The sequence below is a fragment of the Ammospiza caudacuta genome, chromosome Z, assembly GCF_027887145.1.
Source record: "Ammospiza caudacuta isolate bAmmCau1 chromosome Z, bAmmCau1.pri, whole genome shotgun sequence".
NCBI classification, from domain to species: Eukaryota; Metazoa; Chordata; class Aves; order Passeriformes; family Passerellidae; genus Ammospiza; species Ammospiza caudacuta.
The window spans coordinates 44,374,847-44,391,019 of record NC_080632.1 but is presented as its reverse complement, the minus strand read 5'-3'; the positions used below and the strand labels follow the sequence as shown (position 1 = coordinate 44,391,019).

Sequence of the window (16,173 nt, the reverse complement as noted above, 5' to 3'; positions counted from 1 at the left end):
TTTGTTGCAGGAGACTGTGGCAAGGGTAGATTCTTAATTAATGCCCTCTGAGATGAAAGTCGAAGACATTATGGAAATACAAAAATTAAGTTATTATTCCTATGTGTCTGAATACCTGCACTAGCAGTCAGTTGAGTTTTCTGCTCAATTCTAAAGCGAATTTCCTTCACAACTTCCTCTGCAGAAGTTCCAAAGACAACTGAGTTTTCCACTGATAGACCTCTTTGTTCATGTTCGCCATCCATCAGAGATGTGTTGTCTTCAAACAGCACTGGTGAAGAAGAGACTTCACCTTCGTTAAATTTGGCAGACATATTCACACAATCTTTATCTAAGTTAGACAGAAATGCAAACGATTAATACGTCCGTATAGACTGATTTCCTTCTTCACTGGCTTCAGTGTTCATAAGCAGTTTTACTTCTTTCTATCTTTATTTAGAGAAAGCAATTGCATTGGTTTTTGTTTAAAGATTGGAGAGATGTAACTGCTTCATTTTTGCTATGATTTGAGCTTGGCTGAGATTGAAGGCATTGGCTAGTAGACTGGAAATAACTTCCAGAAAAGCAAAATGTTTAATGGCCTGTTGCTGTAGCAAAATCACTGAGATTTTATAATTATTTTTGTTTTATATCAGGTTGGAGGCCATATGCTCTCTTCCACAGAATTTTTTTCAATATTCTCCAAATAAAATTAGGGTTCTAGAATACCTAGTTCTAGAATGATCAGCCTGGTAAGCTTCTGATTTTCAACTGCAGTCATAGTAGAAAAGTAATGTCAGCAGTCCTTTATCTGACTCTACAAACATTACGATTAGTTTCACCCTCTGAGCACTTGTTTGCGAGGAACAAAGATATCAGGCAAGTGTGAAGAAGCACATACTACATATCAGTGACACTGATTTTGTAAAAACTATGACAGTTTGTTGCTTTCTATTTTATCAATGCTTTTCTGTAGTAGTGTATGCTTGATTATCCTCTTAATGACTGTCAGAAATTTTGAATACAGGTAGTATAAATATTCCAGTTTGTGCATCATTCAACCATTCATATGATTACTTCTTTTCTATTATTCCCAAGTGGATATACATGTGAAATCCAGTAATATCTCTAACATTTCTAAAATCCTGCAGTGCTCCTGCTACTTATTTCCAAAATTATCAAGCTGAATTGTAATGCAGACCTAAACCACACCATTTGGTTTAGAAAATCTAGCACCACTTATCAAACATTTTATTCTCATTAAAAGAAAATAAATTCTCCAAGTCCAAGTCATTAGCAGCATACATTTTATTCACAGGTGAGCAGTAGAGAAAGGTAATCTGTAAACTAACTAAATTGGATGTAGAGAATATATGGGAGGGCAAATTATGGAAGGACTGACGTATCTACACTTTCAGTGGGTGCAGCTCATCTGAAGTTTATGACTGGCAACTCCTGCTCCCAATCCAATGTGGACAGCATGTCTTATGCCATTGCACAAGGCAAACAGCCATCCTCTGCTGCCCTGTTCACTCCGCTCCTTGCCCTCCTGCATATCCCGACACCCGGCCAGCCCAGTGCTGTTCATGACACTTGCAGCACTGGGAAGCTGCAGCTCCCAGAGCAGCGTCTGCCTGCAGCCCCCACAGCCCTGCCCGCAGCCACCCAGCCCTGCCTGCAGCCCCACAGCCCTGCCTGCAGCCCCCACAGCCCTGCCTGCAGCCCCCACAGCCCTGCCTGCAGCCCCCACAGCCCTGCCTGCAGCCCCCCAGCCCTGCCTGCCTGCAGCCCCCCAGCCCTGCCTGCCTGCAGCCCCCCAGCCCTGCCTGCCTGCAGCTCCCCAGCCCTGCCTGCCTGCAGCCCCCACAGCCCTGCCTGCAGCCCCCACAGCCCTGCCTGCAGCTCCCCAGCCCTGTCTGCCTGCAGCCCCCCAGCCCTGCCTGCAGCCCCACAGCCCTGCCTGCAGCCCCCACAGCCCTGCCTGCAGCCCCACAGCCCTGCCTGCCTGCAGCCCCAACGCCGTCTCTCTGTCACCTTTGACAGGTCCTGAGGAAGAACAGGGACCAGAGCTGTCACTGGACAGTGAGACCTGGGACATCCCAATGGCCAGGGACACCTCTGCCTTCATCTGCTTCCTCTGAGGATTGAGGGAGAGACTCAGGTTCTTTTATATGATTTTTGAGTCCAGATTATGATTGTTATATTGATACAGCAAACTGCGTGCTATTTACCTGGTTCAAGTCCTACTGTATTATAAATTTTTTATTTTGCTACTTATAGATTGCACTATACTGATTCTGCTTGTAGAAGTCCTGTGCCATTTGAATGATAAATTCTGTACTGTTGTAATAAAGTAATCCTACTAAGAAAAATAAAGCTTAAATTCTAACTACAATTTAATGCTTTCACAGTTCTGCCTAAGATCTCTAAAAGAAACACTGTCGCAGTGTCAGGTGACCTCATGAAAAGTAAGTAATTTGCTTACCTATTCCTGTAGTGCTTTCTGTATTAAAAAAGAACCTTCTTCTATCTTCAGGCCAGTTCAGCCTTTCCTCCAAGTGCTCTGTTATGTTCAGGTAGGCTTCATCTAGGCCCATCGGCATAAAATTGGGATCATATTCAGCCAGTATTTCTCTAACCTCGATAAACACATAGTAAAAGTTTAAAGCCATGTTGCTCTAAGAGCAGATCTTGACACAAAATCAGGACATAAACAAATGTAGTCTGAAACTTCCAGATGATCAATAAATACTAAATATACTGACAATACAAATTATCTCTTGATATTGTAAAACTATGGCAATGCTTCTTCAAGTAGTGAGATATTAATAGTAAGTGAGAACGAAACAGATTTTGAGCACTGTATTTAACAGCAAAGGGCACTAAGGTATAAGGACTCCACAGCCACTACAGTAACTGACACTGCAGTAACTATCTGAATAAAACTCTGAGGACCTGGAAAATCAGCAACATGAATAAACTGAGGCAGTTTTCTGTGCTCAGTGCGTCAGATATCACATATAGAAAGGTTAAAGAAACCCATCAGTAACAGTAATTGAACTGAAGTTACAGAAAATATTTCAGAGCAGTGGTTAATGCCACAGGCAAAATGTGTTAAGAAAACCTTAGTTATAAGTCCATTTTTCTAGAAGGAAACGTAATAAAATAAACAGTCAAAATAAAAGCTCTACCTTCTCTCCTCCCTCTTTTTTTTTAAACTTGGGGGAAAATCTGACTGTGTTATGGTTTTTTCTATGTTTTTCCTATCAGCTTGAGTCAAGTTCTTAGGTATTACAACATTCGTCCACATGCACTTCATCCTTCAGCAACTGAATGAAGATAAGATTCTCTATGAACTTTGAAAGACAAAATGAAATAAATTTAAATATTTTCAATCCAAAACCCAAGGGAAAAACATAACTAAAAATCTGGACCAAGCCAAATCTCTAATACTTTAATACTTTACCCTATCAAACAACAAATGAAGTACGCATTGTGAAATAAACATCATGAAATCCAAGATCCTTAAGAACCAAAACTACTGTGAAATACGGCATATTTATATATGCCTTTTTTATTTCTCTTTTTTTTCAGAAGTCAAAAAAAAAAAACTAATATCTTACTTTATGTTTGTATATTTTTTGCTTCATAAAAATAAAGAAGGCCTGACACAATTTTTTTTAAAGTCAGGAGACTTGTGTCATGCACTAATTTGATTTAATATGTATAAAAGACCTCTTATCCTTTTTTTAAACAGGCTTTTATCTATCACAACTATTTCCTCTGGCACTAGGTAAAACTACTTCCATTAAAGCAAAACATGATTTCTTTTCTCCATATTTCTTTTGCTCTATGTAGTCCCTTATTTAAAAAAAATTCTATCTGCATTTATAAGTCACTAATGCTCTTTGTTTTTCTCTCCAGTAATTAGTATTCAAAAGTATGATTACACATTACATAAAATTATCATTTCCATGTCTCCTATGTACTTGCAACTTCCTAGTAACTAGATTACGTTCCATGATTTTAACTTATAAGAATAATACAACAAGAGATTTTCAAAACTTCTATCAACAATGCTACTAACTTCAGTAGAATTGATAGACTGGGTAAGTGCAATGCTTTTTCATCTCCTTGTCCAAAAGCACCAATATTTTGTTAGACTTATGTTTAAAGCTGCATTACTGAAGAATTCAATATTTAAATTATCACTTTTCATACTATCTAGAACTGATGTTATTGACAGAGTCTAAAAACAAGTACACTCACTTTTGGTTAGAGACCACTTTCAGACTTACCTCTTTACTCACTTTGCCGTATTTTTCAAAGTTTAGTGGTACTATAGTTAGATGGGGACATAGCCTTTTAGCAATAAATCCAGGCATGGCTGCACGCACCCCAAATCTCCGAGCATGGTAATTTGAGGTGGACTTAAGAGAGATTAAGTAAGTTTAGTGTCCAGTAATCAAACTTTTCCTTAAGTTTAGAATTAAATAGTTCTAAATAAAAATAAAAGTTCTAATCACATATCTCCATACAGAAAAGACTGAAAAAGACAAGAGTTTATACACATTTTCACTCCCCCTCCTCCTGCCTTTCAATCTGCTTACATACTTTAAATTTTAATAAGTACACATTTTACTGAAAAATCCAGCTTACATGGTCAAGTCTAAGAATTACTGTTTCCTTTATTATTTTTAGGTTTTCCACACTTCATATAATACAGTGTAATTTTATTTCTGCTATTGTTTTATGGTTTATTAGGCGTAGGATTCATGCAATTGGTTTTTGTATTAGTTTAACATTCAGCCTTACCAACATACTCATTGATCCCACTGCTATAGGTTTTTCCTTCAGCTCTGGATTGTCTCTCATTTCCACAGCTGCATAGAAGGCGTCCATGTCAATATGTACAATTGTACTGCTAAGGTTACGGTTCTGTTCCAGTTCTATCACAAGTTTGTCCACCTGAACAGAATAAATCAGTAACTGAAATACTACTAACCTGGCAGAAGTGCAACAGTATAGATTATCTTAAAACTCAGATGAATCTTGCATATAGTTAGAGTAAAAAACCTCAATAAATCCAATCCCCACCAAACCAGTACCAACTAAAAAAAAAAACCAATTAAGCTTTGGAGGAAACTTGCTCTCAGAGAGAATGCTGCTACAACAATTGGTCCAAAAAAAAGACCCCAAAACCCAGTGGAAAAAACCACAGCTGTTGTGGTTTAGCCCCAGCTGGCAACTGAGCTCCTGCAGCCACTCAATCCCCCATGGTGGAAAAGTCAGACGAATAAAAATGAAAAAAAACCAGGGGTTGAAATAAAGACAATTTATCACAGAAGGCAAAAGCTGTGCATGCAAGCAAACCAAAATAAGGAATTAATTCACTGCTTTCCATGGGCAGGCAGGTGTTCAGCCGTTTCCAGGAAAAACAGCTTAATCATATGTAGGAGTTACTTGGGCAAACAAATGCCACAGCTGCAAAGTCTTCAACTTTTGTCACAGGAACCATATAAGGCTCGATTACTGAGAAAAGTGCAATCAGAATAGCCTATAAACAAGTGTGTTTCACTCCAAATGTTAAAGATGTATGTCTATGTTAGCAGTATGGTTTCATCAGCTCCATGGTGTTATGACACAGATTTCTCTACAAAGTACTTTGATTGTGCTTAAATTGCTTGTGTTTTTACCAAAAGTCACGCAAATCATTTGTTTGTTCCAGAAATACTGTTGACCTATGAATGAGGTATGAACCATGCTGTCATGAAAAATTGCTAAATATTTGACATGGGATTTTTATGATGATCATGGTGGCAGCAGAATCACATATCATTCTAGAAGTAAGAGAAAATACAGAAAAAAAGCCAAAAGAATGTGCTATCAAAATAAGATTACCTAACCATAAGTTGACTAGGCAACCTCAATCTACACAACAAAAGGCTGCTACTGCTAGTAAGAAGCCCCAGTAGGCTTCACAACAAGGTAACACAGCAAGAAATGGAATTAGCAAAAAGGAACCAAAGTTTCACTTTGCTTGCAGGCACAAGGCCACACACACTCTCCTCACATCAGGGTACCAGTACAGAAATGTCTCTGGACTGACTAATTCATTTATGGCCCTGGAGAGGAATGTTTACATGCATGGTTCTTCTCTCTTATACGACCCTCAACAGAACTGCTTAATAAAAAAACATAAAAACCTTATCCACGAGAACCATCTTTGAGCTCAAAACACTTGAACCAAGGCAAGAGAGCTTGGAATGTTTTATTTAAATTGCTGATTAATGATTTACAAAGACTTTTCTTTGTTTTTTTTCCAAGTTGCTATGAGGGATGAAATGCGAGACCAGAGCCTTAAACTAGGCTACTCAATACAGAAGGGCACAGTATGTTCTCTGAGGCTGAGAAAACTAGTTCAGACAAATTAAAAGCACAAGGAGGAAGACATTCAAAGAAAAAAAAAAAAACAAAAAACAAACAAAAGTGGGGTATTTACCTTATTTCCACTATATTACTAATTCAAAAGGATTAATCTCACACTTAATTCATCAAAAGCATCCTTATTTTAAATTCTGCTTTACAGATAATTTTTAGGTTGCTCTCAAATTCAAATAGTTTAATTAGATAGTATCAAGTGCTGCTCTAGTAGCATAACTTCTGCATTTCAATTTATCACATTTATAAACCTCTGTTTTGCTTTTTCTCCCTAAATATATTGCTAACAGCATACTTACTGGTTAGCTAACATATACACCTAAAGAATGAAGCAAAATCACATTTAACCAATAAAAAATACAAAAAGATTACTCTTCAGTGAAAGAAACGGATACAAGTAATATGCCAAAACCAAACACAACCATATCTACTCAGAGAATTCTTGGCACATAAAAAATCTCTCTTTAAAATCTGTGGAGTAATTCCTCACATGCAAGCCAGGCTGACAAGTTTTTAAAAGCTGCTTTCAATAAACCTTTGTCAAGTAGAGATACCTTTTAATATATATTTCCAAGCTAGATTAAAAAAAAAAAAAAAAACCAAAAAAAACTAAACAACCAAACAACCAAAAACTACAAATTATAATTAGAAGTTTAATTTTCCTTATTAAACACTTTTAGACAATTTGAAGAGTTCTTCTTTTTTTCTTATCCCACAGTAGAATATGTAAGTTTTCAAAGCAAGACAGAAAAAGTCAATAAAAGCAAGACAATGGTAACTATTTACAGAATAAACATCCAGGATAAATCCAACATAGATGAATAAAAACAGCAAACATCAGTACAGCAGTTTCCAACTCTGGTAGCAGCTGCACACTTTTTAATTTATTACAAATTACTGCTGAACCTCAAGGAGTTCCACACATTCTAATGGCAAAAACAACATTAGAATTGTGTTGCAGAATCTACATTTTATTCATATTACTATTGCCATCATGTAAGCAGGATTTTGTCCAAAAGTCCAGTACGTGGAGACATTTTTGTTTGGTTTTACCTTATAGGACTTAAATCAACTGCCAGCTTAGGAAATCATACCTGAGCCTCTAAGCATCCTACAAACAAGACTTCATTTGAAGATGAGAACATGCAGTGTTCATAGAGGTAGATATACAGATACCTTTCTAATTTCCAGAATACTTCCCACTTAAAATTTTAGCAGAAAGTAGTACTAAAAAGAAGAGTTAAAAACTCCTATCAGAACGTAGTACTAAAAGGAAAAGCTAAAAATCTCAATAGATAAGAACAACAGAGAAAATAATAAGAACTGACTATATCCATAACTGAATGGAGATGATTAAACAACACACAACAATCATTAAGAAAACCAAACAAGACAAAGATTTGCAATACAAAAGGTGGAGGCCTGGGGAGATGTGGCTGGCAGGTAAGAAACAGAAAAAGGGAAAGGTATATAGAATATCAAATAGACAGAGAGAAGACTGGCTTCAAGTCCACAAATTTCAAAGAGGACTTTGGGACAATTTCAATGAGGACTCTGGGACTGTTTTGTAAAGACGACTGATGGTGATCTGACTGTGGATGTGGGACAAGAAAGAAAAATTCAGGATATGACAAATAAAAAGAAAGCAGAGGAGAGAGCAAAATGGTCAGAATTTGTGCTGGGAGAATGAGGGCAACAACAATCATATACCAGAGTTTATATGCATACAGAGAACAGAACAAAAATCCAATGTTTCCAGATGTTTTTACAGCAGAAAAGATCTCAAATTAGCCAGCAAAAAAGTGTGCCTACTATACTCCTCTAATGACATTTCTCATGCAGTATGACAGCTGACTTTGCAATTTATCTATTGGAAATAAAGATGTCTGCTATTTCAGCAAGCAGCATAAAGACTTCAAGCATGGAATTTGAAACTCAGGTCCCAGTAAAATGCATACAAGAGAATTTATCTTCTTAAGTTTCTTTTTTCCTCTATAGAAACCAGTTTTCATAAGAAACATTAAAAGAGCATAAAATTATATTGTAATATCAATGGATCAATTTCTGAAAAAGACAACATAAAGGTAGACAAAGCAATTGAATTTTTTTGGTTTCCACAAAGTGCACTACACTACTATATTCTCTCATTACATAACTATATAATAACATTATTTATAAAATTTGTGTTATTAATGTATTCTATTTGATAAGATAGACTATTCTCGGTAAAAGAAATAGGTCTCTGGTAAAGGTAGGATGGAAACAGAAGCATTTTTTCTGTAATTATATTACTTAAAATCTACTTTAGTTAACTCAAAAAAACCTGGACAAGCAGAGTCATAATTAATCTATGTTGAAGATTCACTAAAAACAATTGTGACATACAGGCTTTCAACAAACTTTTCAGAGGTACTCAGAATGGTGAACTTTTCTTGGAACAAATTTGAAACACTGGCATCTAAAATATGGAAGTGATTTGCAAACCTGAATTGAAGCAAAATAGTTGTACACCAAAAAGACCTCAACCTCTAATACTCAAAATGGCACTGAAAATTAAAGGATGTGTTTAATCTTCATGTGTTTCAGCTCTTCATCTACAAACAAAAAAAGTATCAGTCTACTTTTCTGGAATATTGCAAGAATTAAGAATTGACAGTATGTGGTGTACAACATAAAAAACTCTATTAGAAAATCACTAATTCTGCATTCAAAACTGGATTTAGACTAGAGTTCAACAAATAAAGCTTGGGGCCACCCTTCGAACATTAAGGACAACAGTAAATATTTAATAATTTGCCCCTCAGTGAACATTATCTGCTATGCGCAGTGAATAAAACAGGAATCCTGTCAAGGAAAACTAGCAAGCAATCATTTAAAGACTGAATCACAGCACAAAAGAAAATGGAAAGGAATTCAGCTCCTAGAAACAATTTTAACTCTGTTGTGCCTAGTAATGTATAGTGTACAACCTTTCTTTTAACATTACATACACTGTAATACTTTGGAGACTACTATCTACCATTAGCATTTTAAAAGAAAAAATAGCCTCTTCATCTGTATAGTTCAGGATGCTTGCATTTCTTGTGACTGCTTGTCATGATGATTTTCATTAATTGGCTTTAAAAAGGCGTATTATTGACAACTCTGATCTTTCTCATTCCATCGCAGGCCACTGAACACAAATATATGTAAATTCTAAACACAATAGTGATATGATACTTATCAACAAAGCATTTAACAAACCTTTACATAAATCATAATGACAGAACTTCAAACTCATCAGACTTGGAAACATAAGAATTAATTTGTTTCATTTCACTCATTTAGAGAACATTTCAAAGTAATTTTACAAACTATTCTTCTAGCAAGTTAATATTAAGATGACACCAGCAAAATATTGTGCACTTTTCCTTGCAGGTCTAACATCAAATGGTAGTTTAACATCATGCCTGTTGGCAGAATTTAATGCAATAAATCAGAACACACCAAATTGTTTATGATTCAACATTGACCACAGTAAGTCATTAGAAGATTAGTACCTGCATCTGTGCTTTCAAGAGCTGTTGGGCTGTAATTTTCTCTTTTAGCTGCATCATTTTTTCAATGCGTTGGTTAACTTGTTGATCTTTCTTAAGTTCATTTTCATAAAATTTAGAACCCTGAAAGAAAAAAATCACAAAAACACTATGTTTTTCTTTTTTGTCTTTACCTTGTATTTAAGCAACCATATTTGATCTTTAAATAAAGAAAACATAAAACACAGAGATGGTTTCTAATGCCTGCTTTGGATTTTCATATAAAAAGACACAAAAAAGCCCACTGGTTCTTTGCATCTCTTCAAATGACACACATATATTTCTCCTGCTCAAAGGAGTTTAAGGAGTTATTAAGAGAACTTTGTATGTTTATTTAGTCTAACACCTGGCAATAAAAATTTTGAAAGAATAGATAAAAATCAAACTATTCTTTGCAATATCTCCAAGGTATGGAGTACAAAACTCTAATAAAAATTTATTTTAGCATTTTTTTCAGACTTCCACATAGCTTAATAAATATGGAAATATATAATGATGTTGTATAAGTCAAATTCACTTGTAATGTTGAGTATTTTGTTGGCCATTCAATCTTGAAGAACACTGCAGAATTACAAGCTATTTGGAAGAGGATGATGAAAACCAAATGAGTATAAAAAAGTCCTGTTGCTCTCATATATGTAATTGTTCCTTGAAAAAAAGGCATGAATACAAGCAAATGTAAAAAAAGAAAATAATCATGTACAGAATGTGTAATGTCACTTTCCCTCCTGACTCAGAACAAAGAAAGGAGGGCATATAATGAAGTGGAAAAGATAAAAATTCAAAAGTAGGAAATAAAATGTTTTTCTTGCAACATGTCTTAGCTTACAAGTGAAATAATATTTGCAAGAAAAGACTTATTTTGAACTTCTTGGTAAAACCTGCAAAAATGAACACATCTTTAGGTCAAAGTATCTAACCACCAAACTATCACTGATACCAAGGATTCAGCCATAGACAAGTCAGATTCAAGCATTTATATAAAAAGCAAAAATATCCACTTTCATAATAACTATAAAAAAGATGATGGCAGAGCTGTAATATATCACGTTTCATTAGAAGAAATATCTAATTAAAAAAATTAGGGTGTGTTTTCTTTGAATGTCAGATATGCCCTTTTATCTTTTCTCACCTATGCCATCAAATATGACTTGCTGACACTCACTGAAAGAAATGAGTACTAAAATGTAGGTGTGGAAAGCAACACAATTCTTGAGATCATAAGTAAGTTTTAATTTTTTTTTCCATTTATTGAAGTATTTCACAGTTGAAATGCCATAAACCTTGCAGTACAGCAGTGGGTAGTGTCTGTAGGTGTCATTTTAAAGATTATAGAAAAGCTTAAGGAAAATAATCAATGTTTCTTTTTGGATTTTTTGATGTGTAGCTGGCAATTATAAACTCTTGCATTTTTTTGACAGAAATATATTCAAGTAGTCAGATGCCTATATGTCAGCTTTGAAAGCCTATTTTACAGTTCATTCCCTTTCATACCAGGAAAAGAAACAGTAATTGCTGTAACAAAATATTTTATGTAAATATCATTATCTGCGATATGTCTGACAAAGCACTGCTTTCAAGAGAGAGTGAACACAATATATAGAAGAAACAACTTATCAATGAAAAGTCTGATAGCCTAGAAAGTATCATCAATGTGAACTGCAAGCAAAGAAAGGAAAAAGCTTGCTACATAAGAAAGGTTTGCAGCATGTTTTCACTCTCCTCCTTTCTCCCTCTGCCCCACCACTGCAGATCACTACAGAGCAATATTAGTCAACACAGAATGCATGAGGAAAACGTCAAAGTACATAATCTTGGGCCATGATGACACCAAATAAAATACACACTTGTGCAAGGAAAAGTAAGAAAAAAACCCCCTGACTTTCTCAGATAAAGTGTTACCCCTATACTGTTCTATTGCAACTCTGCAATAACAACCAGGATGACAAGTATTTCAATGGCTTGAAGAGTTGTGAGGGCCTCTGTGATCTTTAGTATAAAGCTGTACACTACTCGCCACTTCTCTTGAGTATTGAGAAGACAGTGACAAAGACAGGCAGTAAAAACTCGATTACATCAAATTCATCAGTTACAGGAAGGTGACCAAAAGAAGTAAATCTGCTTGGCTGATTGATTAATGATGGAGTGGACAAAAGGAATGGAAAGGCGGAGAAAAAGAGGAAGCTGCAGCCTCCACCACTACCTCTGACAAATGCTGTAGTATTTACGTACTGCTTTGGACAAAAAAGGAGCACTTAAGCATATACTCAGTTGTCGTCCTCCATGTCCTTGCGGATGAATACAACAATACTCTAAAGTAAACTAAACTATGGCCCTTCTCCTTCCTCCCCACATATAAATTTCTTCCAAGAAGATACTATCCATATACACACATGAGGGATACAACTTGGGGAAGGGAGGGGGAGGGTTTTCAAACACTGGACCACAAAAAAAGCGTTAGGAAAAAAGTAATCAAACCAACCTTGGTAGCTTCCATGATGATTTTATTGATTTTCTCCTTATCCAAACCCTGCATTCCAGCTTTGTTATCATTAAGGCCCATTCTAAGTAGAAGTCCATCATTGCAAGAGCTGTTAGAAACTTTTTTCATGTCGTCCATTGTATTTCTTGAAAACAAGTACCTGTTTTACGACTTAATATCTGAAAAAAGTAATAAAATATTTATGTTTCAACTGAACAATAATTAGATTTTGTCATTAATTTTATTTATCATAAATATGAAGACTTATATTCTTACAAAGTAGCTGACCTGTGACACAGACCACATCAAACTACCTAAAACTCTATCAGTGTTTGGATACAGTAAGACTCTTTTCTTATTAAATTAAAACCATTTTCCATTAAAACCTCCCTTACAGAAATAGCTGAGCACAGAGCAGCCTCAGGTAAAGGCTAGTACTTTAGAGAAAGTGGATTATATATTTTGATATGAATGGACATTCACTATACCTTACATATGAACATGACATTTGTACCTGTGCATTATCCTGTCAAATGAAACATTACCACCTTAAACACAAAATACTGCCGCCTATTACATTAAAAGAAAAAAAATTACAATATCTGTAAATTGAAGAAAACCACCCGTCATTTGGTCATCATCCTTGCTTGAGTCAACCTGTAGAATCCTTTCCAGTAATTTCTAGCTCAAATTCAGGACCTTGTTTGTGTCAAAACACATATTTTAAAAACAGATGGCTTCAATTAAAAGTTTTGAATAAAACCCTAATTCAGGATAAAATTTGTGCACTTTTTTTTTGCCATTAATGTATTGTGTCATGGTATCCAACTACTGGAACTTACCAAGCCCTTGTTACTCAACTACAGTCACCTGTAATTTCTTATACATGCAGATACTTCTGGTATGTCAACTTCTGACATCTTCCTTTGCTCTTTATGAAAGAAAATTGTTGAATCCTCAATAGGCTTTTATTATATGGTGAGCTGTTTAGTTATTAACTGATCTCAAAAAAATAAAGAAAGCAAATTTCATCTTCTGTACCATGAAGCAATGGTCTTATTTAGTCAGATTCAAACAGGCAGACTCACAAAATAGTTTAAGTTGGAAGGAACCTTTTAAAATTCACTAATTCCAACCAAGGGATATCTTCAACTACATCAGGTTGTTCAGAGCCCTGTCCAACCTGCTATGAGATGTTTCCAGTAATGGGGCCAATCCTCCTCAATAAAACCATTACGTATACCAATCCTCCTCAATAAAACCATTACCCCTTGTAATGCTGAAAGAGGCCCTGTCAAAAAGTCCAAGTGTGATAAGGCCGTAAATTATTTAACATGTATTCATTACTGAAAAAGCATACAGAAACCATTTCTTCCTATCCCAAGTCACTGACTCATAAACCACTCCAGTTTTACTGTCATGCAGAATGGACATTCAACCATCAACTTTACACTGCTCCCTGTGACAGGAACCCTTGCTATTTGGAGAAGCCCCACCCTTTTAGGCAAATACACCAGTTTTCTTAATCACAAAATACACAAATCTAAGAGTGTGTCATTTTTCCTTTAAATGCTCCTTTCCCATGCCAGGACTTAAGTGGGCCTCATTAGCAACCAAACACAAGAAGGTCATTATGTGGCTTTGCATTTAGATGTGAATTTCTTTACTAAAGAACCACATTAATAACTTCTAAAAAATAATGATGGCAACATTCATATTTTCCTGAGGTCCTTCTGCTGAAACATACTAGCCAACTAAAGACAAGATATTAAAGAAACCCATGTTTACAAAAAATGTTCTGTCAAAAATATCTGAATTTCAATCATATGCCATTAATTCACATTACTGTTAATGGTGTCTGCTGAAAAATGCAAGATCAGTTACATAATGCTGTGTTTATATACAGTGCGTTGTATTACAAAGAACTTAAGTCGATGTAGAGATCAGGACCCTTCTCTTAATCCTTTAGTAGCATTTGAGCTTCTGGGAATAGGAGTGGATTCACAACATGTGTATTTATCAAATAAAAGACTACAATGCTGAACATTTTCAAAGATTTTTTCAGCTGCAGTAGGACAATCTCTTACAGTTAACATACACATTTATCAGAACAGGTTTGCTAGACTTCAATCAAAGCAAAAAGCACTGCATCCCAAACAACATTCCAAATTTCATCTCATGCTTATAAGCACCCCTGTATAAACTAGCTCCCAGTAATTCCACTGTTACTGGCAATCTCTGGTAAGTAATGAGCAACATTTCCAAGCAATATTTTCATCAAAGTAAATATCCCTTCACTATTCTCCCTGCTTCTTTTATCATCATTGCCTTCAAGAAACAGGAATGAACACAAGATTGCTTCCATTTCTCAAAATGTTTTTAGCTGTTCCTTATTTCTGAAAGTGTCTTTCTCCCTAACATGTACAAAACTTTCCCCTTCCTCATTCAGAGCACTCTTAAAGGCTCAGTTTATAGCAGAGGCTTTAAAAACTAATTTATGTTAGTCAAAAGAAAGTCTTCTCTATGTCATTGTTACACATCTAACAATAAAAAAAATTTACCATGATAATCACAATGATGGAAAAAATAATCGTCATTATAAAGTCTCATAAATGGTGATCACCTGGTGTTATTTCATCTTTTCAGCTTATTGTGTGGAACAAAATATATTGCTAGACTCAGATAAGAAAAAGTATAAATATCAAATAATATCTTAGCAGAAATTAAGAAGAAAATATGTATCTGAGGACATGATATTTGTTGTCCACCAGAGCTTACAGGTGTACACAAAGGAAAACATGAATAACATGTGTTACAATTTCCACCTGCTTAATATGAAGAGAACCTGAACATTATCTTGGTTTCAAATTAACAGGTCTGAAAAAAAATCCATAAAGTATTTAACACACTGAAATTAATCACAATGGCTACAATAGGACAAATGATACAAAACTGTCAGATAAAATCAGTGCTCATTTGCCACAGGTGAAAATGAAAAAAATTAAATGTAACAGAGAAGCAGAGTTTGAAACTGCAAAATGTGAACAATATGTCAATGTAGAAATGTTGTAACTGTTTCAATTAGGATAGAGAAAACACTGACCTCGTGGTGACAATTTTTTCGCTAAAAAAATTTGGAAAAAGTGGGTAAGGGACTAGAATCTAATGAAACAGTCTACACAGAGTGACATACTTTTGGCATGCTGTTACCTCAAGAAGCTGTTGCAAGACAAAGCTGCTTCCTCTAATACAAAAGATGACTTCGCCCTCAGTATCACAGTGAGCAAGTAGTGTGTGAAACCAGAGGAATCTGCGAAGGCAGTCTTTAGCAATGTACTACCTTACTATTCCTGCGATTGGGGAATTAAGGGAACCAGGAAAAGTGGAAGGAGGTAACTTTCCAATTGCTAGGGAAGGATTTCTAAATGTAAAGACTTTGGCAGTGAGTGTCAACGGTTAATGTAAAGCAAACCAACAAACAAGAAAAAACATTGAGAAGAAACACAAAATACCATTACTGTGCAGAAAGTTCCATGAGTAAGCTGGCATGCCTACAAGTGGGAAAAGATCACTAATTAAACTGTAATTAAGCTCTTCTAGAATCAGGCACAGAAACTAAACTATTAAGACAGGGTTATATAGTATTTGAAACTGTCAAGAGAAACAGCAATAAAATCAGAGCAACAATTTAATTTC

At 35.5% G+C, this 16,173-nt stretch overlaps 1 protein-coding gene across 1 annotated transcript in view; it reads right to left on the bottom strand.

Moving 5' to 3' along the window:
• Positions 1–16,173, bottom strand: part of POLK (DNA polymerase kappa) — a 32,217-nt gene that overhangs the window by 11,164 nt on the left and 4,880 nt on the right. Inside the window, exons 3-8 of the mRNA XM_058823518.1 lie at positions 12,478–12,656; positions 9,960–10,079; positions 4,795–4,947; positions 4,278–4,409; positions 2,465–2,618; positions 116–331 (exon numbers count right to left, since the gene is read on the bottom strand). Coding sequence (XP_058679501.1) covers positions 116–331; positions 2,465–2,618; positions 4,278–4,409; positions 4,795–4,947; positions 9,960–10,079; positions 12,478–12,615 — 913 coding nt within the window. The 5' untranslated portion in view covers positions 12,616–12,656. The remainder of the gene's footprint in view (positions 1–115; positions 332–2,464; positions 2,619–4,277; positions 4,410–4,794; positions 4,948–9,959; positions 10,080–12,477; positions 12,657–16,173) is intronic.